The 24,102-nt window shown below is 33.8% G+C and overlaps 3 protein-coding genes and 1 pseudogene across 3 annotated transcripts; 3 read left to right on the top strand and 1 right to left on the bottom strand.

Annotated features, from left to right (window-relative positions):
* Positions 1-350: 350 nt before the first annotated feature.
* LOC143551306 (UPF0603 protein At1g54780, chloroplastic-like) lies at positions 351-2,072 on the top strand. The gene is made up of 3 exons (XM_077041766.1): positions 351-907; positions 1,034-1,226; positions 1,637-2,072. Exons 1-3 carry the CDS (start codon positions 476-478, stop codon positions 1,882-1,884), a joined length of 873 nt encoding a protein of 290 aa, XP_076897881.1. The 5' UTR covers positions 351-475; the 3' UTR covers positions 1,885-2,072.
* Positions 2,073-4,646: 2,574 nt separating this feature from the next.
* LOC143551305 (solute carrier family 40 member 3, chloroplastic-like) lies at positions 4,647-10,664 on the bottom strand. Its single transcript, XM_077041765.1, has 13 exons — positions 10,408-10,664; positions 9,785-9,989; positions 9,644-9,707; positions 9,450-9,574; positions 9,255-9,344; positions 8,308-8,484; positions 8,116-8,190; positions 6,698-6,799; positions 6,513-6,618; positions 6,289-6,435; positions 5,716-5,822; positions 5,498-5,611; positions 4,647-5,019 (listed from the first exon to the last, which is right to left on the bottom strand). Exons 1-13 carry the CDS (start codon positions 10,560-10,562, stop codon positions 4,738-4,740), a joined length of 1,749 nt encoding a protein of 582 aa, XP_076897880.1. The 5' UTR covers positions 10,563-10,664; the 3' UTR covers positions 4,647-4,737.
* A 1,841-nt stretch (positions 10,665-12,505) lies between these two features.
* LOC143551303 (pentatricopeptide repeat-containing protein At5g06540 pseudogene) lies at positions 12,506-14,883 on the top strand (annotated as a pseudogene).
* A 1,066-nt stretch (positions 14,884-15,949) lies between these two features.
* LOC143551287 (uncharacterized) lies at positions 15,950-16,513 on the top strand. The gene has a single exon (XM_077041753.1). It carries the CDS (start codon positions 16,004-16,006, stop codon positions 16,424-16,426), a length of 423 nt encoding a protein of 140 aa, XP_076897868.1. The 5' UTR covers positions 15,950-16,003; the 3' UTR covers positions 16,427-16,513.
* Positions 16,514-24,102: the final 7,589 nt, after the last annotated feature.

Below are 24,102 nucleotides of genomic sequence, written 5' to 3'. Positions count from 1 at the left end.
TATAATAAATATCATGCTGAAGTGGTAAGAAACTGAAAGTATTACAATACAAAATTATTCGAAATGTCATTGAGTATTTGATAATCTAGATCAGGTTATGAGGTGAGTCTATGATCGAATTTCAAGCAATGAGCATCACAATGAGTAATTTTACCCGATCATAAACGAGCATATCAGATAAGTTTAACCGCAAAAGTGTCCGTTGTCTACCTGTCTTTAGCCAAATATGAAAATGAAGTCATAGTATAGGGACATAATAGCAAAATTTCTCTTTCCATTTCTAAAATATATAATAGACTTGACACATTATCCAGAAAATCATACAACTCACAAGAAACCAACCAATCCATAACAAACAAATCCAAACCACTCATAATATCATTCCTTCCACTTCACACACCAAATAATATTATTACATGACTAGAAGAAGAAGAAGAAGAACAACATCCATATGCTCATCAAATAATCTTTGCAAATGGAAACCATATTAGCTCCACACTCTTTCTCTTCTCTCTTCAATCCCAAATCCTCTCTTCAACAACCCAAATCAAACTCCATCACTCTCACAAACCCTAAACCAGTTTCTTCCAACCTCAAGAAAAAGTATTCAATTTTTAAATCTTTTTCAACATTTACCAATAACCCAACATGGGTTTCACATGTGCAACATGGATTAGCTGCTTTAGCTATCTCATTGGCGCTTAATTTTACTCCAGTTTTGGCTACCGGGTCTGCATTTGCTTCTGAATTTGATGTGCTTAATGATGGTCCTCCCAAAGATACTTATGTCGTGGATGATGCCGGTGTACTTAGCCGGGTCACCCGGGCTGATTTGAAGAACTTGTTGTCGGATTTGGAGTACCGGAAGAAAATTCGGATTAATTTCGTGACTGTTCGGAAGCTCACGGTTAGTGCACGCCAAGTGTTCGATTCAATGCCACTCTTATTTATTCAGTGTTTGAATTTTTGTAAATTTTTAAATTAAAAAATTGAAAATTGCATTAGCTGTTGTTTCATAATTTGATCATTGCAGAGCAAAGCTGATGCATTTGAGTATGCGGATCAAGTGTTGGAGCGTTGGTACCCGACACTCGAAGAGGGAAACAATAAGGGAATTGTGGTGCTGGTGACCAGTCAAAAAGAAGGTGCGGTCACCGGAGGCCCTGAATTCATCAAGGCCGTTGGTGATACTGTTCTTGACGCGGTTGTATCCCAGAACCTTCCTGGTAACGATCTAACATTTCCTTCGTTATGCGATATATTAGTATTAACACATTTATCTATTTGTGTGTTTTGCAATGTTAATTATAATTAGGGTTTATTATCACTAGCTTATTGTTAGAATTTATTTGCCTTTAGCCCACGAGCCCGTTACACGTTTGTCTAGGCTTTCTGGTTTGTTTCTTGTATACCTATGTAAATACAGCATTCAGATAATAATATATCTGAATGTTGTACTTACAATAAACAAACTAGAAACCCTAGACAAACCTATAACGGGCCTGTGAGCTAAAGACATATAAATCCTAGTAATAAACTAGTGATAATAAACCTTAATTATAATTAACATGCAATATGATGTTTGTGTGTATAACTTGCATATCCTCATTGTTTCTTATATTTTTGTGTTTTGTAGTGTTGGCGACGGATGAGAAGTATAATGAAGCAATTTTTAGTAGTGCTAAACGGCTAGCTGCAGCGATAGATGGGCTTCCTGACCCTGGGGGCCCGCAAGCTAAAGAAAACAAAAGGGAATCCAACTTCAAAACTAAGGAAGAGACGGCTGAGAAACGAGACCAGTTTACAATTGTTGTTGGAGGTTTGTTGGTTATTGCTTTCGTTGTTCCCATGGCGCAATACTATGCCTATGTCTCCAGAAAGTAGTTGTTTCATGTACCTGTCACCGGCAATGTAATTAAAAGTTCAAAATTTAAATGTGGATCCGTTTAGTTTCTGGTTGAGGGATACCGTGTTAGTATTCATTCAGCTTTAGAAATCGTGTGGGTTCATACGACTAATATGTAGATGTAATAATTTGAACTTGTTTGTTTGTATACAGTCTATTTGAGTTATATTTTTCTCAAGCAGGCGAAACGAGTTAAAACTGAAAAAGTAAGTTATATGAAATGGGTCAAATTGATAGGTTAAGATCTCCCAAAATGCATTAAAATATATTTACAGAAATCCTATAGCTAATTTGATGATATTGAACATATTTATTAATCCTCATAACAAAACGGCTTCGGCTGTTCGAAAGTGCAAAATTCAAATGTACAAGCAAAAGAGTGTTTGATCTTGTTGTCATTCAAATGTACAAGCAAAGGAGAAGAATGTGGCTAGAGCATCCTTTGTGAACATGGTTGACGACAATGATCAATTTTAAGGAAAAACAATTGTCTTAAGCGGAAGTTTAAACAAACCAACGCATCTAACTAGAAGCGAAAACTAGTTTGCTGGAACTGTCACAAGCCCGGCCACTTCTAAAAAGGATTGCAGGATTTGTAAGAATAAACATGTAAGGACCAAAACATGCAACCCAGTCAGATTCTAAAACACACAAATAACTCGGTTTAGAATTACGTGTCACTGAAATCTAAGGCATTTTATATGCAGGACGGCGATTTTGGTTAGTTGGTTGATTCAGGAGCAATATGCCATGTATGCAAAGATCATCGATGGATACTTGTTGCGCACGTGGCCGGCTATGTACTCTTATCAACACAATCATATATGATTGTAAAAGTTTATGCACTTGTTTATCAGTGAAGGTTAATCTGATTTCTAGATATATGATGTTGTTTTGTTGTTTAGGGAACATATCCCTCCATATATCCCACTTAGCCTTTTCCTAAGCGTTGGTGATGCAATGCTTTAGGTAGCAAAGCATCAAAGGATCATGGCATGAGGCTACCTGAGGATTAGAATATGTTATCTTTGCTTGCTATATCTTTTATACATGTTATTTAACAAGCTTACTTGGGTCATTGTTTATGTGATCTTTGTACACCCTTTTTTGGTAAAAGAAACATGCATTGAATGTTTTTATCACTTTGAAAAGATCTGTTTGCATTTTTCATTGAATATAAAACAAGTTAAATATGTATTAAAAGCATGGGCGGACGCATGTGGGGGGCGCCCGCCCACCTTAAATTATTTTTCATAGTGTTATTTGTATGTGAAAATCCCGATTTCCCTCTTAAAATTAGTGTTAAGTCCCGATACCGTCTCCCAAGAAAATAATTCACGGGTTAGACACTGATTAAAAGTATTATGCAGTCTGCATTGTATTAAATTTAAACACGACATGAAAAATTGGTCCCAAAACTATGGATGTTATCAACTAGCACCATAACACATCTGTCATATAGATTGATTCATAAGTGTTTTACATAACTAATGACCTATGTCTTGAAGCATCTAACACTCCATCACAGAATGGGATGCCGAGTCATCTTAGTATAAATAATAATTCCTACAAACATTAATCATAAATAATCTTATGCTACATCGATAACCAAAATAATACAATCTATCAAATTAAGTTTTATAGAACTAATATATAATATATCAGTATGCTATAATTGGATAACAATATTGATCCAACTTTAAAACTGGTTGTTCATAGAATGTTCACTTTACGTTGTTCCAAGTTCCAACAAGACTAAATAACCAAGTTAAAAAAAAGGTCTTGATATTTGTTTGAAAAAAGTTATATTTCGAAGAACTAAATTTCTTTTAGAAAAGATCGTTATTATCTATAATTTACACAAAGTTATAAATATTGAAAAGAGAACCAACACACTCTTTCCATGTAACCTACAAACATTCAGATAAAATAGTGACTAGAGGTGCACAAACCGGTTTAAAACTCAAAACCGGTTCGGGTTGGTCAACAAAAGTTAAAACCGGTTTATGGTCGGTTTCGGTTCGGGTTGAAACCGGTTTCTTACCATGTTACGATCGGTTTTGGTTTGGGTTTTGACCGGTTTCGGTTCGGTTAACCGGTTTGAAACCAGTTTTGATGGAGAAAACTACAAACCGGTTCCAAACCTCCAGTTTCAATCGGTTCCAAACCGGTTTCTACATAATTGGTTTCAAACCGGTTCGGTTTCAGTTTGATTTTCAGTTCGGTTCGGTTAACCGGTTTGTTTGCCCACCTCTAATAGTGATACCAACTCCCACACATATAACTTGATAGGAACAGTTTAATCTTAAGGCTTTAGATCATCTGTGGTTGTAGATCAAAAGAGTAAAAAATACATTGTCACATAGGTGAAAAACGTCAAACATAAGAGACTGTAATGATTTTAATAATAATAATTATAAAGATTTATTAGAAAACATATAAATGAAAGTAGTGGGATGAGGTGTTTTTTTTAATTGGTTGATAGAATAAAAGGAAAAAAGTAGAGAGATAATTGTGTAAGAAAAATTATGGGGCTACCACCGGACCAAATTGGCCTTTGGTGTAAGTGTTAAGATTATAAATGGAGAAGCATTCAAAGCAAAGTTTTCCCACACTTGTATGCTTTGATGAATGCCTATATGACAATGGGATATCAGAACTATGATTATTCATTTCTTAGATCATCTTTTGACCCACGCAATTTACAATTACAACCTTGGCATTGACCAAAAAGTAGTTCTCAAGTAATTATCTAACATGTTAAAATTGTCTTTTTCTAAATTAAATATCCAATGAATAATACTTACAATTGAGCAATATTGAATTTGAGGTCATAAAGAAAAAAGACTTGTTTGTACATCTGTAGGCTTGGCTAACCACTGGCAGAACAACCATGCCGCGGTCACCACCGATAAAAGCGAAAGCATTGACAAAAATCCAAAATGTGATACGTCGCTTGCGATTATAACAACACCCAATAGTATTGACTCTGCTAAACTGGCGACTGACATCTCTGTGGCCCCAATAAGATTTGCTTTGGAAGCCGGGATCCCGGTTTGTAGAATCTGTGCTCCAACCACCGAGTATGACATATGTCCCAATCTTGATAACACCTGCATATAAATATATCATATGCCCACTTTTATATATAACCAATTTGAAGAGTTGACCAATAGTCAAACTCATGTATCAAAATATGTGTTTAGTTAAGCGCTGAAATGTAACAGGTCAAACAGGTCAACTATTAATAAAAGTATATCAAAGTGTTTGCAGCCTCCTAAATTGTCAAACTCATGTATAAAAATATTTGTTTAGTTAAACGTTGAAATGTAACAGGTCAACTGTTAATAAAAGTATAACAAAGTGTTTGCAACCTCCTAAATTGTTTTGCTTAGAAAATCTGGAAAAAAAACTTATAAAACTATAAAACTGGCTCATAAATCATATTGAATGTTGAATTATGACTGATATTAAAGAAAATAGACAAAAAAAAGTGTTTGCAGGTCAACTAGTTTGTTTTGACCCCTTACCAAATCCTCTGAGTTGTTCTTTTGACCACCTAACATTTTCATATATCAATAAACGACTTACAATAAAACCGAGGAAGAATAAAAGTGCAGTCTGCTTTGAGAGGGCCCCACTCCAATACACACCAACTGCCATTGTAAGAAACGAAGCTTGCAATATGAGCCCAGCTGCTCCAGCCTGCAACGACAAATCAATTACATCTTTGAAGTTTTAACTAAATCGCTTTATTAATGAAGTTAATTGCTGTTGTTACAAAAATAGTTTTTGTAATTAAAGCTTACCTTTAAAATGCCAAGTTGCTTGACCATTTTGGCAGACATGAATGTTGCTCCAACACCCATAAAAGCACATAAGCAACTAAACCCTCCAATAAGAGATGGGCTTAAACCTGAAAAAGATTAAAAAAACATATCCTAAACATAAAACCAACAAATAATGACCCAACAAGACCCGTTTAACATATTTATCTAAACGTGCCAAGTGGGTTGATTAGGATATCTAAACATATCCTAATCATCAACTTTTAAACTTGTTAATCAGGTTGGTGGGTTGTAAACAATGGGTTAAACGGGTCATATACATGTTAGTGGCTCGGCCTGTAACTCAGTTATTTAAACGTGTCAAACGGGTAATCAAGTTGTAAACATGCTAATAGGGTTGGTGGGTTGTAAGGGTTAAACGGGCCATAAGCTCGTTAGTGAGTCGACCCGCTTAACTATACAGATTGGCAGGTCGACCTGTTCAACTAAACGGGTTAAACAGGTGAAACACGGCCTACTTAATTAAGCAAATTGACCTGAAACCAGATTTTTCGTGTCATGTTCGGTCGTGGTTCATGTCGGAAATAACCATACCGTGCTGTGTGAGGAATGCAGTCATTAAACCGCCAGGGGCAAGAACGACATTAAAGCATAAAAGTACATAAGCTATGCTAGCAGGAAGAACCGGCTGCTGCAGATATTCATCCCACCCTTGTTTAATAGCAGCCACACTAATCTCCACTGATCACCAAAAACCACAACATTAGTAACAAAAACAAAAGCAAAAACAGCATTAAACATATTAGCAACTCGCTAACCTAATTTATCAACTTGTGGCACAGGTTCTTTGGATCCCGTTTGTGGACATTTAGTGCGGTCAAGAACACCACACGAAAGCTTGTTGGTCAACCACGTGAGACCAATCTAGTTAATAATAATACGCGTTATTCCAATATAAGTGCACACTATGTCACATTTATAAACGTAAAATAAACTTCATTACCACAACAGGCAATGCCCACATCATTAAAGCAGCAGCAAGCTTCAAACATGTTACGGTTTCATATTTAGATAAAAGAATTCCAAACAGTGATGCTCCAGCAATCTGAAATTAGGGTAAAGTTAATAAGTGTTTATTAATCAACTAAAAATGCATCAATTAGTAACACATATAATATACAAGTTGTTCAAACTATTAAGTGAAATGTACACCAATTATGCATATGGGCATGCATGTAAACAACCGAATGTTCAGTCAACAGTTCATAAACCGTGCAGCGTGAAGGTCGCTTACTTAATAAATGTATGGCCATGAACAAAATTTTTTATTCATTTAGTTAAATAAACGAACATGAAGACATGTCTCGTTTGTTCAATTATGTTCATGAACGTTCGTTAATTTAAATTCGTTTATGTTCATTAGTTTACGTTTCCTCGTTCACGTTCATTAATAATATATTGGCCCATCACAACTTAGTTTAGTTTTGATAACTTTTTAGGCCCATTACATTGTTCTTCACATTACTTTTAACTGGTTTAAACTCAGTTATATTCGTTCATCTATGTTCAGTTATATTCGTACGCTAATATAACTGAGTACGGTAGGTACGCGAGACGCTCAAAGGCAAAAAACAAAGGCAAAAACCTAAAAACGCTCAAAAACCGTCTTTGTGAAAAAAAGTGAAAAATTGATCGATTAACCATCCAAAAACTGTCTTTTTCGGTGAAGCAATGATTGATTGGATATGTATTGACGATTCCGAGATGTTTGGATGTGATTTCATGGATCGATTCGTGAAAAACGGAATTCGCGTACGTATTTGTACGATAAGCATTAGTGTATTGGATCTTTAGGGTGCAGTTACTGTACGCTAATGCTTAACGTACGGTAGGTATGCAAGACGCTCAAAGGCAAAAAACAAAGGGAAAAACCTAAAAATGCTCAGAAAACGCTCACAAAACCTTATTCGCTCAAAAACCGTCTTTGTGAAAAAAAGTGAAAAATTGATCGATTAACCATCCAAAAACTGTTTTTTTCGGTGAAGCGATGATTGATTGGATATGCATTGACGATTCCGAGATGTTTGGATGTGATTTCATGGATCGATTCGTGAAAAATGGAATTCGCGTACGTATTTGTACGATAAGCATTATATTGGATCTTTTCTCTACTTTTAACTGGTTTAAACTCAGTTATATTCGTTCATCTATGTTCAGTTATATTCGTGCGTTTATACTTTTAACGAATGGACATAAACGAACACGAACACGTTCATTTTCTTAACGAACGAACATGAAAAAGAAACTCCATTCGTTAAGCTGTTCTTGTCCGGTCATTTGTTCAGTTAAAGTTAAACGAACGAACACGAACATTCTTGGTTCATGTTCGTTTATAAGCCTACATAAGGGAATTAGAATCACCTCACATAGGAGATCAATACGACTCAGAATAGCATTCGCTTGAGCAAGAGCAATTGGTCGGTTTGTTCCTGCTAACTGAACATAAAAATTAACATTATTTTGAAGACAAATAATAAGTTTCATTTACAGTTGCTCCGGACTGACTATTTAAAGGTAAACAATAGCAATAGCAATAATAATAATAATACGAACCAGAACAACCCAATCACGTTCGACTGCAACACCGAGGGCAAGTCCAGATAGTCCTTCTACAGCCCCGGCTAATACTAATATTATAAACCAGGGACGCGCGAGTACTGAAGTTTCAAGTGAGGCGTGTGCCATGTGTGCTTGAATTATCATCCCAGCTGATAACAGTTGTGCTGATGCCTGATGCACTCAAAACAGGTATTACAACTTTGTAAGTAGATTCGGGCTAGACATAAGCAGTTGTTAGAGACTTAGAGGTGGCAGTCTTGACCCGTGTGCTAATAATTTGGTCGATTTGGGTTATGCTCTATTTACAATGGGTAAAACAGGTTAATGAAAAAGATTGCTAGCATGGAAATGTAGTTTCAAAGCAGAAAACCTCTTAGAATCCATAAATTCGGATTATTGCTGAATAACCAACCCGTAACCGAAAAAGCAAAATGATCGATTCGAAATAACATAATTCAAACAAAAACCGACGGTGTGGTTTTATGTTTCGGTGAAAACCGAATTTTTCAGTTTTGTTTTGATTTTGCATGCAACTGAAACCGACTTTTTAGATTTTCATTTTCCATACTGATTGTTAAGTAGTTTATAATAATTTAACAAATAGTGTAACCCCAAAATTTTGGCCCAAATGTATAATAATTAATTAACCATCACTTGGCAAAGGATTTAGACCCAAATTCAGTATTTTGGAACGATTTTTTTTCGGCCAAAAAAATTCAAGCCCAAACTGAAAGCCAAAAAAAAACAAAACGGTTTTCAAAATCTGAAAAACTGAATTTTCAGTTTTTGGTTTCACTAATAATTTATAAGAAAGTAAACAAAAAAAAAAACATAAAAGTGTTTCAAGAAAATGCATCCGGTACAAAAATCACCTCTTTTGACTTGAACCCCTTACCCAACCTGTCCATTTTGCCCACCATTATCTTCAGTTAAGAACTAACCTGAACAGTAGTCAAAAAATTGTACGCAGGTACACGGGGAAAAAGGTCCATAAGTTTGCCAACTAACGGGCCTCCAGCAATAACTGCAAGCTGTTGCAAAAGAGAGATAAGTTAGGGGCCGTGGATAAACATGACTACACCCGAATACTAATAATCTAATATATATTCAACACAACTCATATGGGTAAATAAAACCTTGGTGCAGAAACCCATAACCGCAACTGGAAGAAGGCTTGGATGAAGCAATGCAATAGCAGCAGGCCAAGCAAAGTTCCATAACTGTTCCACCATGTTTCCAGCTAGACAACTTGCATATAATGCTGATAATAATATAAAAGCCTTACATTAGTAACAAGAACATATGAACATATTATTAGTTTATTAGTTACCATATAGGCCTGCTGGATGAGCAGGCGTTGCAGCAATGACATTTTGTTCCTCCTCTGAAAGAATCTGAAGACGAAAATGAACAAATTTAATATTTGAAATGAAAATAGACAAAAATTTGGAAGGTAATAAATATGTAGTACCGGTAATGTTGTCAAAATCATGTCTACAGTCCCTTCCACCAGTAAGTTTGTTGATTCGGTGTCGTGGATTTCAGGATTAATATGAGTGATTGGAACTAAACAACTTGGTGCGTGCGGTGAAGAATCATGATCAACTTCTTCAGTTACTACGGTATCTAACACTTCAGTGTTTGGCATAGAGCATCTTGTGTACAAATTGTTCAGCCTGCAGAAACTTGATTCGTTATACAAATTCTACCTATCTATACTGTATTATAACACATTACAAAAAAAGTAACCGCATAATATTGATTACAAAAACCATAAATTAGTTAAAACTACAGCTTCAATTTTGTGGTCCAACTAACAACCGAATTTATTTACCTGTTAAACTAAATTCTCAAAACTGATTTTATTTTATATCATTTCATATATACTTTACTTTATAATGTCTTTATAAACTTCAAATCTATATGATACTCGTTCCGGTGTTGGTGTGCCACGTGCTATTGATTATGTATACATGTTAGAAATAAGAATCCAATGCTACGTTTATATTAGCCTAATTACTTTCTAAACAACTACATAATTACAAATAATCAATAGAAAAAGTTACATAACCCTAATAGATTTACTCAAATAACCTTAAATTAGGGCACCGTGGGATGAAATGAGGAGAAGAAGAAGGTAATGCGGTAGACGAGCCACTGTAATAATGGAAGTGACGGCGAGACAGAGACGTAAACATCTTAATCGAAGATAATCTGGTCGTCGGAGAAACAAATACCACCGCCGCCATGACTGAATGAAACACACTGCTTTCGCGTTGAAGCAGCTCGTAATTTGAGTGATTTGACTACTCATGCAGTTGAACTGAACTGATACGATTCATAAAAATGGCGATGATATTGAGTATCCTGGAACAATGTAATTCCAGTCCACAGGAAGAAATGAAATCAAATCTTATCTAAGCGCTGCTACTACTAGTTACGGATTTAATGGCGGATGGAAACCAAAATCCTCAAAGGATGACGTGTTATCCTATTCGCCAACCACCACGTCAGCCAAACAATATTATATTTCAAATTTTCTTTTTCTTTTTTCCCCAACGGCAGATATTGTGGCTTGGGCTAGTTCGATCATAGTAACCTTATAAATTTATTCACTCGTATTCCTATTCAAAATATCTAACTCTAGGATTGCTAAAACGAGTATTTTAATTGATTAGAACTGATTATCCAAAATATGTTTATTTTAAGGTGTCACATATTGTGAGCTCGAGATTAGGGTTCATAACATTTTTCTTTAGAGATATTTATAAACTACATACACAGTTTTAAAGTCCTTCATGTTGGACTTAATTCCCGTCCTCGAGTCAATGAAGCGGATAGGGCCGACTCATCAGCATATGATGTGTTGGTGTCTTGTTTATCAAGTTGAGCACGTGACTTAATTTACAATGAATAAATTACTTGGTGAACAAGCAGTGGCAAAACTTGGACTAAGACACCAGGGGTGCCGTACTCAAAATGTATAAAAAAAATCACAAACAAAGTGGGACAGACTCAAATTTCCAGCCAAAAACGGCTAAAATTACACTACGTATAAAATTATTTCGGCCGAAAAGGCTAAATTTTACACTACGTATAAAAGATTTCGGCCGAAAACGGCTAAATACGCACTACGTATAAAAAATTCCGGACGAAAACGGGTAAATTTATACTACCGCGTAAAAAAACGGGCCGGGGACACCCCGGGCCATACGTAACCTTCGCCAGTGTGAACAAGTCGAGCCAATGACTTGGACAACAAGGAATTTATTTATTAATTATTATTTATATTTGTTTTTACCAATTAATATTTGAATATGATTATAGTGTTTGTATTCTTGTCTAGTTGAGTTTTCTAATCTAAATTAGTATATATACACGAGCTTGTGGGTTATATCATTAAGAGTTTTAAGCATTGTAATTTTCGAGCTAATCAGAATTACAAAGAATAAGCTTATTATCTAAAGTTCAATTTGTATTTATCGATTCTAGTAATCAAACTTCACCTCCTAACATTCATGTCTTTTCTTTCTTCACTCTTTTGTGGTCTTTTCTCTTTATTCAACGACATTATTTCACTTTTAATCCATCTTTTTGTAAATTCCACCCTTCTACTTCTATTTTCTTTAAACAAATCATACACAATCCTAATATTTCAATTGTTAACAGTGATAAAAGCTTAAATATAAATGATTTTTACTGCTACTTCATACAACGTGATTCATAAGAGTAATATTTATGGTATGTGTATATAGGACTTACGTTAGAAAATTTTGGAATTAAATACTCTTTTAGATTGATAATGAAACTATTTGCTGGTTCTCCGTGTCGTATCAAAGCTGTAACTTATTACCTATTAGACAGTTAATAATTAATATTTACAATTTAACCGATGATATTCTCAGTTTTCATTTCGTTGCCAAGGAGCGAAGGAAAATCGTACTTGCATAATAGTCATTGATGTATACTCATTTGACACTATCTCGCTTAAAGAGAACTATACGCTGTAACGCTTTCCTATTTCGCTCATAACAATCAACGTGAGTGAAATCGAGTGAGTTTTTTTTTATGATTATGGAATTGTGATTCTTTTATGTCAAAGAAAATGAAACGGGTGTAATTAATAAATTATCTGTCAACGAATAACTGTCGTTTACTGATTTTTTTTATCGTGTCTCAACGAGCACTTCCTACACCCCATCTTATCATGAACACACAAAACCAAACCACCATTCTCATCATCATAAAACCATGACCACCACCACCACAACCACCACCACCACCGAGCTGCCATATAACCACCACCTTACCGACAATCCCAACCAACCAATCACCCAAAAATCACTTTTGAATCTACTAACCACCAAATGCACCACATCTCTCCACCTTCTCAAACAAACCCACGCTCTCATCCTCAAAACCAACCACTTCCACGACCACTTCATCGCCGGCACCTTAATCAAAACCTACGCCAACCCCAACTTCAACACACCCACTAATTCCTTTATTCAACTCTTCCATCAAATCCCCAATCCAAATGTATTCGTATACAACTCTATCATCAAAGCATGTTTCAACAACAATCTCCCGTCTTTATCCCTGTCACATTATTCAAACATGGTGGCTTCTAATTCAAATTCAAACCCTAATAAGTTTACTTACCCTGTGTTGTTTAAAGCTTGTATGGCTGTGGGTTCTGTTCAACAAGGTGTGCAGATTCATTGCCACTTGGTGAAAAATGGGTTTATGGAAGATGGGTATGTCAGAAGTGCTGGGATTCAAATGTATGCGTCTTTTGGACGGTTGACTGAAGCTCGGGTGATGCTTGATTATGGCCAACCGGATGTTATTTGTTTTAATGCTATGATTGATGGGTACTTGAAATGTGGGGAGGTTGAATCTGCTAGGGGTTTGTTTGAGTGTGTGGCGGGTAAGAATGTTGGTTCTTGGAATGCTATGGTTTCGGGTTTGGTGAAATTAGGGATGGTTGAAGATGCGCGCCGGGTGTTCGATGAAATGCCTGAACGAGATGAGATTTCGTGGAGTGTTATGATTGATGGGTATAATAAAAACGGGTGTTTTAAGGAAGCGTTGGAAGTGTTTAGGTTAATGCTAAGGGAGAATAATAAGCCGAAAAAGTTTGTTCTTTCGAGTGTAGCGCTGGCTTGCGCGAATGTGGGTTCGCTTGATCAAGGGAAATGGATCCACGCGTACGCGAAGCAGAACTCGATTAAACTAGATGGTGTTTTGGGGACTGCTTTGTTGGATATGTATGCAAAACTTGGTCGGCTTGATTTGGCATGGGATGTATTCGAGACAATGAAAACAAAAGAACTTTCTTCATGGAACGCGATGATTGGGGGACTTGCGATGCACGGTCGCACAAAGGATGCGGTCGAGCTTTTATTATTGATGGAAAGGCAACGGGTTCAACCTGACAAAATCACGTTTGTGGGAATATTAAACGCGTGTGCTCATGGAGGGTTGGCTGATGTGGGGTTAGAGTGTTTCATCCGGATGCAAGAGGTTCACGGGATTGAGCCGACGGTCCACCACTATGGGTGCATGGTTGACCTCTTGGGCCGAGCAGGACGGTTAGTTGAAGCCGAGGAGCTCATACATAACATGCCAATGACACCAAGTCCCGCGGTTTGGGGTGCCCTTTTAGGCGCGTGCAGGGTCCATGGAAACGTAGATATGGGTGAGAAAATCGGGAAAATGTTAGTCGAATTAGACCCGCAAAATGGCGGTCGATATGCGCTCCTGTCGAACATATATGCAAAGGCAGGGAGATGGGAAGATGTCAAGAAAGTGAGAATCTTAATGAAGGAAAACCGCGTTAAAACCACCCCGGGTAAAAGTACAATCGATGTAGACGGGACTGTTCACGAGTTCAAAATCGGGGATACCGACCACCCCCGGGCCCAAGAGATTTATAACATGGTGGATGAGTTGATTGCAAAACTAGAGTTAGAAGGTTATGCTCCTAAAACATCGGAGGTGTTATTTGATATTGAGGAGTACGAGAAGGAAACAACGTTATGGAGACATAGCGAAAAGCTTGCTATTGCGTTCGGGTTGATTGGTACGTCACCCGGAACGCCCATTCGGGTCACAAAGAATTTAAGGATGTGTGAAGATTGTCATTCGGTTATTAAGTTGGTTTCGTGTGTGTACGAGAGGGATATAGTAGTGAGGGATCGTTTGCGGTTTCATCATTTTCGGAATGGGAAGTGTTCTTGTAAGGATTTCTGGTGATTATTGGTATTTTTTTTGTAAACTATTTTGGTACAAATGTATTATAAAGATATCCTTTCCAGGAAATATATGATCAACTAAGAAGTTTATCACTTTGGATGCAACAATTGTGACATGCAGCAAATTTCTTAAGAGGTGTTAATGCTATATCTAAGCCAAGCAAGAAGTTTAACAATTTTTCTTCAACAAACTTGTATAAATAAATGCAAGAGTTTGTATGGAGAGAAATTGCTTTACATGAGCTTTTAAAATGTTACTGAGATACCCTTAATCTTTTGTTGAGCAAAATACAAGCATTTGAGTATATAATTATGATATGCATAGCATAACCAACATATCAACCCCAAAAATTGTTATGCCATTCCTTATTTGCTTAATGTGCGCAACATATATCTTGAAACATTCACCATCTTGTATCATCAATATTGTTTGCTTTGTTCACAAGAAGCTCATAGACTTGTTTTGTTTGCCTATTGCATTCAAACAACGTGAAAAATTCTAAGAACTGAAACATTCGAGTCATGCACTCAGGTTATAAGTCTAATTATGTGATTTATTTATATAATTTTCCGTTGGTTAGACACCAATATACCTTAAGTGTTTCATTTTCAATTACTCAGAACTAATTACATACACATTTACTCACATCTAAAAATAATATATTTATGTAATTTTACAAAATACACAAGTATTTGAAGTTGTAAGAAACTTAAACCATGAAAATACATAATTTATTTTAAATATAGTTTGATTATTTGATTTTAGTTTCACACTTTAGAGTTTGTTTAAGATTGGATGCTATTGTGAACACAAGACAATCTTTAACCATATCTAAGATTATAAACGAATATACCTGATACATGTAGAGAAATATTTGAACCGGACGAGTATCCAATGGTTATAAAACAAACTTACGAAGCATGAAACACACTTTTTTGCAATTATATTAGAAATTAAAGTTATCAGAAATTCATCTCATACACAATTTATTGACTTTTTTATTTGAAAAAATAAAAAGAAAGATATTCATACCCATGGCTGTACAATCCCGATTAGGTGCAATTAATCTCTGATTAGTTGTTATTTTATCAAAACTGATCAAAATATAAAAATATATATGTATAAACTTAAAAAAAATAATAAAAAATTCCAATCCAATTGACTGGTTAATCCCCAACGATTAGCCTAGGTCTCACGATTTCAACAATACTTGATACCTATCTATAAAGAAAACTTTAATATAAAAAACTTAAGAAATTCACAAGAACATTTTAAAGAATCGACCTAAGTAACTAGCCAGCCTTGGGATAAATAATATCATGCCACATTTCAAGACGCGTGCGTTATATTTCTTTCATTCTTTTGCCTCACCTTCCACTTTACCCTCCCTTAAAACCTTACAACCCTCGGGTCACACCAAACCACAGCCAAAATGTCATCCCAACAGATCCAATCCCACCGTGAAACCGCCGAGATCTTCACCGGCGAATCCCTCTGTAAGCAAAAATCCCGTGACCTCCTCGCCAAGTTCTCCCTCCCCAAAGGCCTCATCCCCTTGACTGACGTCACGGAGTTGGGCCACAACGCCGCAACCGGCTTCGTGTGGGTTCGCCGGAAGAAGAAGACCACCCACCTCTTCAGAGCGATTGGACGGAAGGTGTCGTACGACTGCGAAGTGACGGCGTTTGTGGAGGATGGGCGGATGAGGAGTTTGACGGGTGTGAAGAGTAAGGAGCTGTTGATTTGGGTCACGGTTTCGGATATTTGTGTGGGTGAGTCCGGGAAGCTTACGTTTGGGACGCCGGCGGGGTTGTCTCGGACGTTTCCGGCGACGGCGTTTGAAGAGGAAGATTGAAAAAAGGCTTATGGATTAATGTAATGCTTATTATTATTATTATTATTAGAATTCTGCTTTTGTATTTTAATAAATTTTGTTGAGATGCATATTTCATAAATCATTTTATTATTATTATTATTGTATTCGTTGGAAAAGGGTGATGACGGTGGATTGGTGCCGGTGGCTGACTTGACAAAGGGTGAGAAGGATGTTCATAACGAAAGGGTTAAGTTAATTTAACAAGTTTAATTTTTAGTAATTTAAACTATGATCCGTCTGTTAGGCGCATGAGCTTTGACGAAAAACTTAATTTTGTTTCTTTATAGAAAATCTAACAAAATGAAAAGCAAAAAATCCCTAAGAAAGGACCTCCCTTCTCTGAATTGGTTTGTTCTTCTCGTAGGCAATGCCTTCTTCACCGTCATGTTCAAAAGTGACCTCGATATATTCAAACTCAAACCAATTAAATGTTTTTATTGCAAAACCAATTGCTTTACGAAACAAAATGAAGCAATTGATTATTTGCCGAATTTAAATGATCTTAATCACCTAAACCGTAAGTCTGTAAACTTTTTCCAACAATGGTTTTGGTATTTTAATGGAAACAAATTAGCTGTAAGATATATGTTAACAAAAATTAAAAATATGTGAAAAAGAGATTCATAGTGGTCTATTAATTTGAAAAGGGAGAAAAGAATTGGAAACCATATTGCGATTATGCCGGGTTGAGAGGGCTATGACAGAAAACAAAGGAAATATGTACCATCACGACTTTAACATGTAACACCTTAACAAGTTTTGTATATTAAATAGGTGGACACGAAATTACCTGTTAATTTTTGTGTCTAAACAGGTAAAATACATGTTTACCTGTTAAGTACATGATTAGTTTTTTATAATTAAATATATGTATATAGGGCAAGAAACCTAAGAAAACCATTTATAAATTAAAAACTTTGGTAACCATTTTGAGTCATAAAAAAATCTCAACCTCTAAAAAAATATTTAAAAAAGTTATAAAACAAAAGAAAACAAAAATTTTTAAAAAGTAAAAAAAACCAAAATTTTTATATTTCATTCCGATTTCATTAAAAAAAATAAAAATATAAAAAATAAAAAAGTCGTATTATACACATATGTATCATTTAAAAACTCTAATAAAGTTAAAAACTCTTAGGAACTCTAACCAACCAAACATTTTTAAATTTTTTTTATATATTAACATTGTTTAAGAGTAGTTTTATCATATTTTATACAAAAAATTTTAATTACATATATTAATCACAAGTTTACATATGTGTAAAATTTATGTACTAACAAATTTACATAGGTGTAAAACAAAACATGGATATGTATAAAAACTCATTTTCAATATTGTAATCGTAAATATAGATATACAAAATGATAAAACTACACTCAAATAACATAAATGTACAAAATTTTTTATAAAAAAACTTTAGTTTTCAAGGGTTCCTTCAAGTTCTTAAATAATTTAACAGTTCTGTAATGATACTCATCATATATATATATATATATATATATATTAGAATCATGAGAGAATTTTTTTAAAATTGAGAACTATGAGAAACATTTTGAACCACAAAAAACCCAAAAATAAAAAAAATCATAAAATAAAAAAAACACAAAAATCAAAAAAGTAAAAAAACCAAAATTCTTATTTATCATCCCGGTTTCATAAAAAAAACTCGGTTTAGCTAAATTACATACACATGTGTATAATATATACATATATGTACATTTACACATTTTTTTGTACACATGTATATTTTAAGATAAATGATACTGTACATATGTGTATATTACGTAACTAAAGATTAAATAAAATTATACATATGTGTATAATACGGCGTTTTTTTAATGAAACCGGAATGAAATATAAGAATTTTAGTTTTTTTACTTTTTAAAAATTTTTATTATTTTTTGTTTTATGATTTTTTAAATAATTTTTAAATGTGTTTTTAGTGGTCCAAATTGGTTATCAAAGTTCTCAATTTGCAAAGGGTTCTCTTAGGATCCTTACTATATATATATATATATATATATATATATATATATATATATATATATAAAAGTTATCCTAACCCCTAAATTCCTAAAATATTCTCACTCTCTGTTTCTCAGTCGTCACAACTCATTAGTTTAAACTCCCACGCATTTTCCGTCCATGAAAAATGATACACCTAATTATATAATCATAATAATAATTATTATACCACACACACACACACATACATACATACATACATACATACATACAAACTAATCCATGCAAACTAACATTCTCTATTTGGATTTTGTTTCACTAAACAGGATGTTAAATATGGTTTCTAATCAACTCTTATCGTGTATTATCATGTATACCAGGTAGTAACAGGTTCGTGTTCGTGTTTGGGATACAAGTACACAATAAGTTTTCGTGTCATGTACAGGTATACACATTTCGTTTTCGTGTTTTACCGTGTTCGTGTATTATCGTGTACGAGTATACACGATATGCCAGCCCTAAGTATCCATGTGTGGTAGATAGTTTGATGCGAAATAATATTGAACTCGTTTTGCAATAAAAAAATATATAACTGGTTCATAGATAGAGTTATTATATATATTAAATATATATAAACGAACCTCCTCTAAATTCTCTCAAGCATCAGATTGCTTTATTTGTAAATGAAGACTTCTCATGCATTTAACCCGAATTCATGGGCATGAATCTCACCAAACCCAGGTAGCCCTTAATGGGTTATAAGATATCGTTATATTAAAAATTAATCTAATCAAATATTTGATATGAAAATCCTATAAAATAGGGATATACTAAAAATTAATATCCGTATTTAAAAAAAAATTATTTATAATTAAAAATCATTTTTATAGTAATAAAAAAACGGATCATATGTCTCACCAAAGCCAAATAGCTTTTAAACCAGGTTATACCATCTCATTTATTTGTGAATTCTTTCATTATCAAGTCATAAGTATATTATTAACTTTCTTACAATATAAAAATGAAAATCCTAAGAAATATAAATATTCCAAACGAACAAACTCGTAATACGGGGATAAAAGCTAGAATGTATATATATATATATATATATATATATATATATATATATATATAAACGAAACTTCTAAAAGTTTTCTGTTTGCTCTCCATCTTCTTTCAAGCCACCAAATTGCTTTATTTGTAAATGAATGTCATTTTACTCGAATTCACAGGTATGAGTCTCACCAAACCCAGATATCTCTAAAATGAGTTATAACATCTCATTAAATTAAAAATAAATCATACCAAATACTTGATATGAAAATCTTATAGAATGTGGATATACTAAAAATTAATAGGGATATATTAAAAATTAATTTTTGATTTTTTTTAAAAAAAGATATTTTTTATAATTAAGAAACAATTTATAGTAAAATAATAAGCGGGTCATGGGTCTCACTAAACTCAAGATAGCTAGCGCGTTATAACATCTCATTTATTTGTGAAACCTTTTCATATTATTAACTTCTTTACAATAAACAATATTAAAATCCAAAAAAATATATAAATATTATAAACGAAAAATTTAAAAAAACCCCGTAATATGAGGGATTAAAGCTAGTGTGTGTATATATATATATATATATAGAAAAGCGTTAAAATAAATATATATAGTTTTGTAGAGTATGAAGAACACAAAATTTAGAGTTAGGAAACTACGTAGCCTAAATTTTAGATACTAGGAAACTATTTGGTATTTTAAAAACTACCAATCTTAACCACTAGATCCTAGATCCAATGGCTTAGATTTATTCTTACTCTTTCTTGGGAAAACTATTTCTTTTTATTATAACCCACCCCTGTATATATATATATATATATATAGGTTTAAGTTCAGGAGAGAAATCATTTTATTGCGAGAAGTGCGAGAAGTCATTCCAACCAATCAAAATTTTTCTTTTTTATTTTTATTTTAATTAATTGTATGGGCTTAATGGGAAAGATAAAAACTTTTATAGTTGGTAAGTGTTTAAAACTTTAGAAGTTTCAATAATGAATAATTCTTATTCTTTAATTAATTTAATTATCTGTTAATGAAATTTAATAAAACATCCTGATTCGTTTTTTTTATTCGTGATCCTATACAGATTAACAATATGATCCTGACATATAATCCTACGCATACTAATTATATGCACATTAATCCTACACATATACATACATATGTTTAAATATACGGTCATATAACCCTATGAATGCACTAATATAGCTAAAATTTTCACTTATTAACAACATAAAAATCTATTATATTTAAATTTATTATATATAAAAACCTTATTATTTTCCCTACATAATATGCAGAAAACCCCTACACAATTTTTAGATATACCCCATACAGTTTTAAGAAAAATCAAGTAGTAAAAGGGAAACAATAATTACCCTGACAAAGGAAATATATGTTGATATGTGTAGGATGGTGTAGTTGACTTTGTGTAGGACATGAATATATTACTCGTGACATCATAGGCGCACATTCAAACATGATAATTTGAATCACAAAATTTTATACAAATATCAATTCTTGATTTTCCTAGATTGCGAGAAACAATATTATGTTTTCATGTTAAAATGGGATTCTCATTGACAAATTGTATGTTTCCATGTTTGTTATATGAAAAAATTACATGACTACCCTTTTTCTATTAAAAGACATTAAATACAGATATCAATATTTACAAAAATGCCATAATCTATGTAGGCCATTGATCTATCTTAATCAAGGGTTAAAAATAATTTCTCGCACTTCTCACAATAAAATGACTTCTGCCTTGAACCATCCTATATATATATAAATATATATATATATATATATAGATAAAGGATAAAATACAATAATCTCTTATCGTACATTATGTACGCGACACACTCAACCATAGATTTCAAAAAAGACGTGGTGGCAAATTTGTAATTATTTCAAATCGTTTCCATCCTAATTAACCGTTGCATCGATTCAACCATCGTCACCGGCGTCATTTGCAGACACACACTTCAACTGATTTGAATTGAAATACGTCATTTGCAGAGACCCAGTTGCAGACGTTCCATATATGTTCATATGATGGAATCGATGATCAAATTGACAGTCGATTGATAATTGTTTGATGATCACGAGAATATATGAAGTGATTTCAGTGTCCAATTTCATATTGCAGGTGTTTAATTTTAGATATGAACTTCAGAACATTTAAAAGTGTTCATTTAAAGGTCTACGTATAACTTGAACGCTTAATTTTTCTGTTGCCTTTTTTACTTGAACGTTTAACCTTTAACCATAAATGTTTAAAGGTTTAACATTTGAATATTTAAGGGTAGGAATTTGGCTTGAACATTTAAACTTTTTGTTATGGACTTTTTTGTTAATTTAGAAGTTTTAATTTTTAGAAGTTCTAAACTTCTAAATTTTAGAAGTTCAGAACTTCTAAACTTTTTTGAACGTATTAGAACGTTTAAAGATGTTCATTTTTGGCCAGAACATTTAAAGATGTTCATTTTTGGTCAGAACGTCTAAAGGTCTTCAGTTTTGTTCAGAACGTTTAAAACGCCATATTTTGAACCCTAATCAGTGCTCGATTGAGTGCATTATTTCTTCAATTTCATAATCGACTGATGAATTTAAATACTTCTACACATCAATTCGATTGATTAAATCGTCATTTTTTGATCAATTTTAAAGATTTCATGATGTTCAATGACGTTCGATTTTGATTTGGTTTTTGACTTTAGAGATTTCATACTTTAAGCTGTGATTAGAGTTTAGAAATTGAATGAGATAGAGCGATTAGTTCCGAATTTTGATCAGAGTCGATTTGTAATCAATGAATTTGATATCGAACTACTGTTGGGTTATTTACGTAACTGCCGCCGCGTGTTTTTATTCTAACGCTCTAGAAGGTCACGTACGCAATGTACGATAAGCCATTATTGTACGTTAACCCACCTATCTCTCTCTCTCTCTCTCTCTTTCTATATATATATATATAATCTATATAAACGGAACCAAAAAAATCCTATGTGTCGCGATGTGATCGCTCCCCCTTTTTTTGAGTCACCAGATTTGTTTGATTTTTAAATCAGGCTTCTCATGCATTTGAACCGAATTCACAGGTATGGGTCTTACCAAACCCAGATACTCCTTAAACGGGTTATAACATCTCATTAAATTAAAAATTATTCTCACCAAATTATTGATGTGAAAATCCTATAAAATAGGATATACTATTATATATTTTTTTAAAAAAAGATATTATTTATAATTAAGAAACAATTTTATAGTAAAAAAATAAGCAGCTCTTGGGTCTCACCAAAACCAGATAACTTTTAAACCGGGTTATAACATCTTAGTTGTTTGTGAAACCCTTTCATCATCAAACTCTAAGTATATTATAAATTTCCGTACAATAAATAAATTAAATTCCAAAAAAGTACATAAATATTAATAACGAATAATGTAAAACAGCCCCCCCCGGTAATACGGAGGATAAAAACTAGTATATATATATTAAAAACAAAACTTATCCCTCTCACAAAAACCACTATTCATCGTTTCCTTCAATTTCAGCCACACGCTCATTCAACCACCACCTCAAGTTATCAGTTTTTTTTTCAATTTCAACGTTATTTCTTCTTTATCACAACAGGTTCTCTCTCTGATTCATAAACACCACCTCATATCCTCTGAATTTCTTCTCGGCTGTCATCCAACAAGGTAATTGATCCTTATTCGTCGCCATATCCTTGACGTTTGTCTCTGCCGTTTTTCCCAATGGGTTTGTTTCATTTGATTGTTAGGATTTTAAAATTTATTAACTGGGGGGTTTTAATGTGCTATAGGACATTTTTTTCCTTGCTATACGCCACCACTGTAACATTTCGGGTGTTTTATGTATATAAAAATATACATCTTTTAGCATCAAATAATCTCTAAAAACTGCAACTTCTATCAAATAATTAGCTCAGAAGGCTACTTATCATAATAAAATGCAATTTCAGGTAAAACAAAGCCTTAAACGAAGAAACAAGCGAAAAGACAAAGAAAAACAGAAGAAAAACAAGAAACACGCCCCCATGCTTCAAGAAACACGCCCCCATGCTTCTGATCACAAGAAAAGACAAAAATCTACAAGAAAAGACAAATACCGAAGACCGAAGCACGAGGCCGTGCCTCAAGAAGCACGTGGCTGTGGCTGAGTCATCATGTATGATCCGACATCATTTAATGCGACTAGAAAACTAGACACAGGGCCGTGCCTCAGAAGCATAGGGCTGTGCCTCTCACTACAGACTACCTATAAATAGAGGCTCATGTTGCATTGATCAAGTGTGCTTGAAGAAAATCTCTAAACGAGTTCTCTTATAAAAACACCCACATTACACCCATATTGAAGATCTTGTGAGGAGTTTGAAGGCTTGGAGTTTACCATCATCATCCATCATCATCATCATCATCATCCATAATCATCATTAAGAAGGAAGATTCATCCACATTTGGTTAGATTGTTCTAGTTTAATCATGTGTTTGCTACCATTATCTCTTTTAATGTTCATAACAATGCTCATTATGAGCTAAACTCCATTCACCATCTAAAATCTATGAAGAAGCTTTGTTTTACTTGATGATATTTAAAACATA

The sequence above is a fragment of the Bidens hawaiensis genome, unplaced genomic scaffold (genome assembly GCF_021521415.1).
Source record: "Bidens hawaiensis isolate Kalapana, Puna unplaced genomic scaffold, B.hawaiensis_p1.1 tig00016361_1, whole genome shotgun sequence".
NCBI classification, from domain to species: domain Eukaryota; kingdom Viridiplantae; phylum Streptophyta; class Magnoliopsida; order Asterales; family Asteraceae; genus Bidens; species Bidens hawaiensis.
The sequence above is the reverse complement of the archived record's forward strand: the minus strand, read 5'-3'. Positions and strand labels throughout refer to the sequence as shown.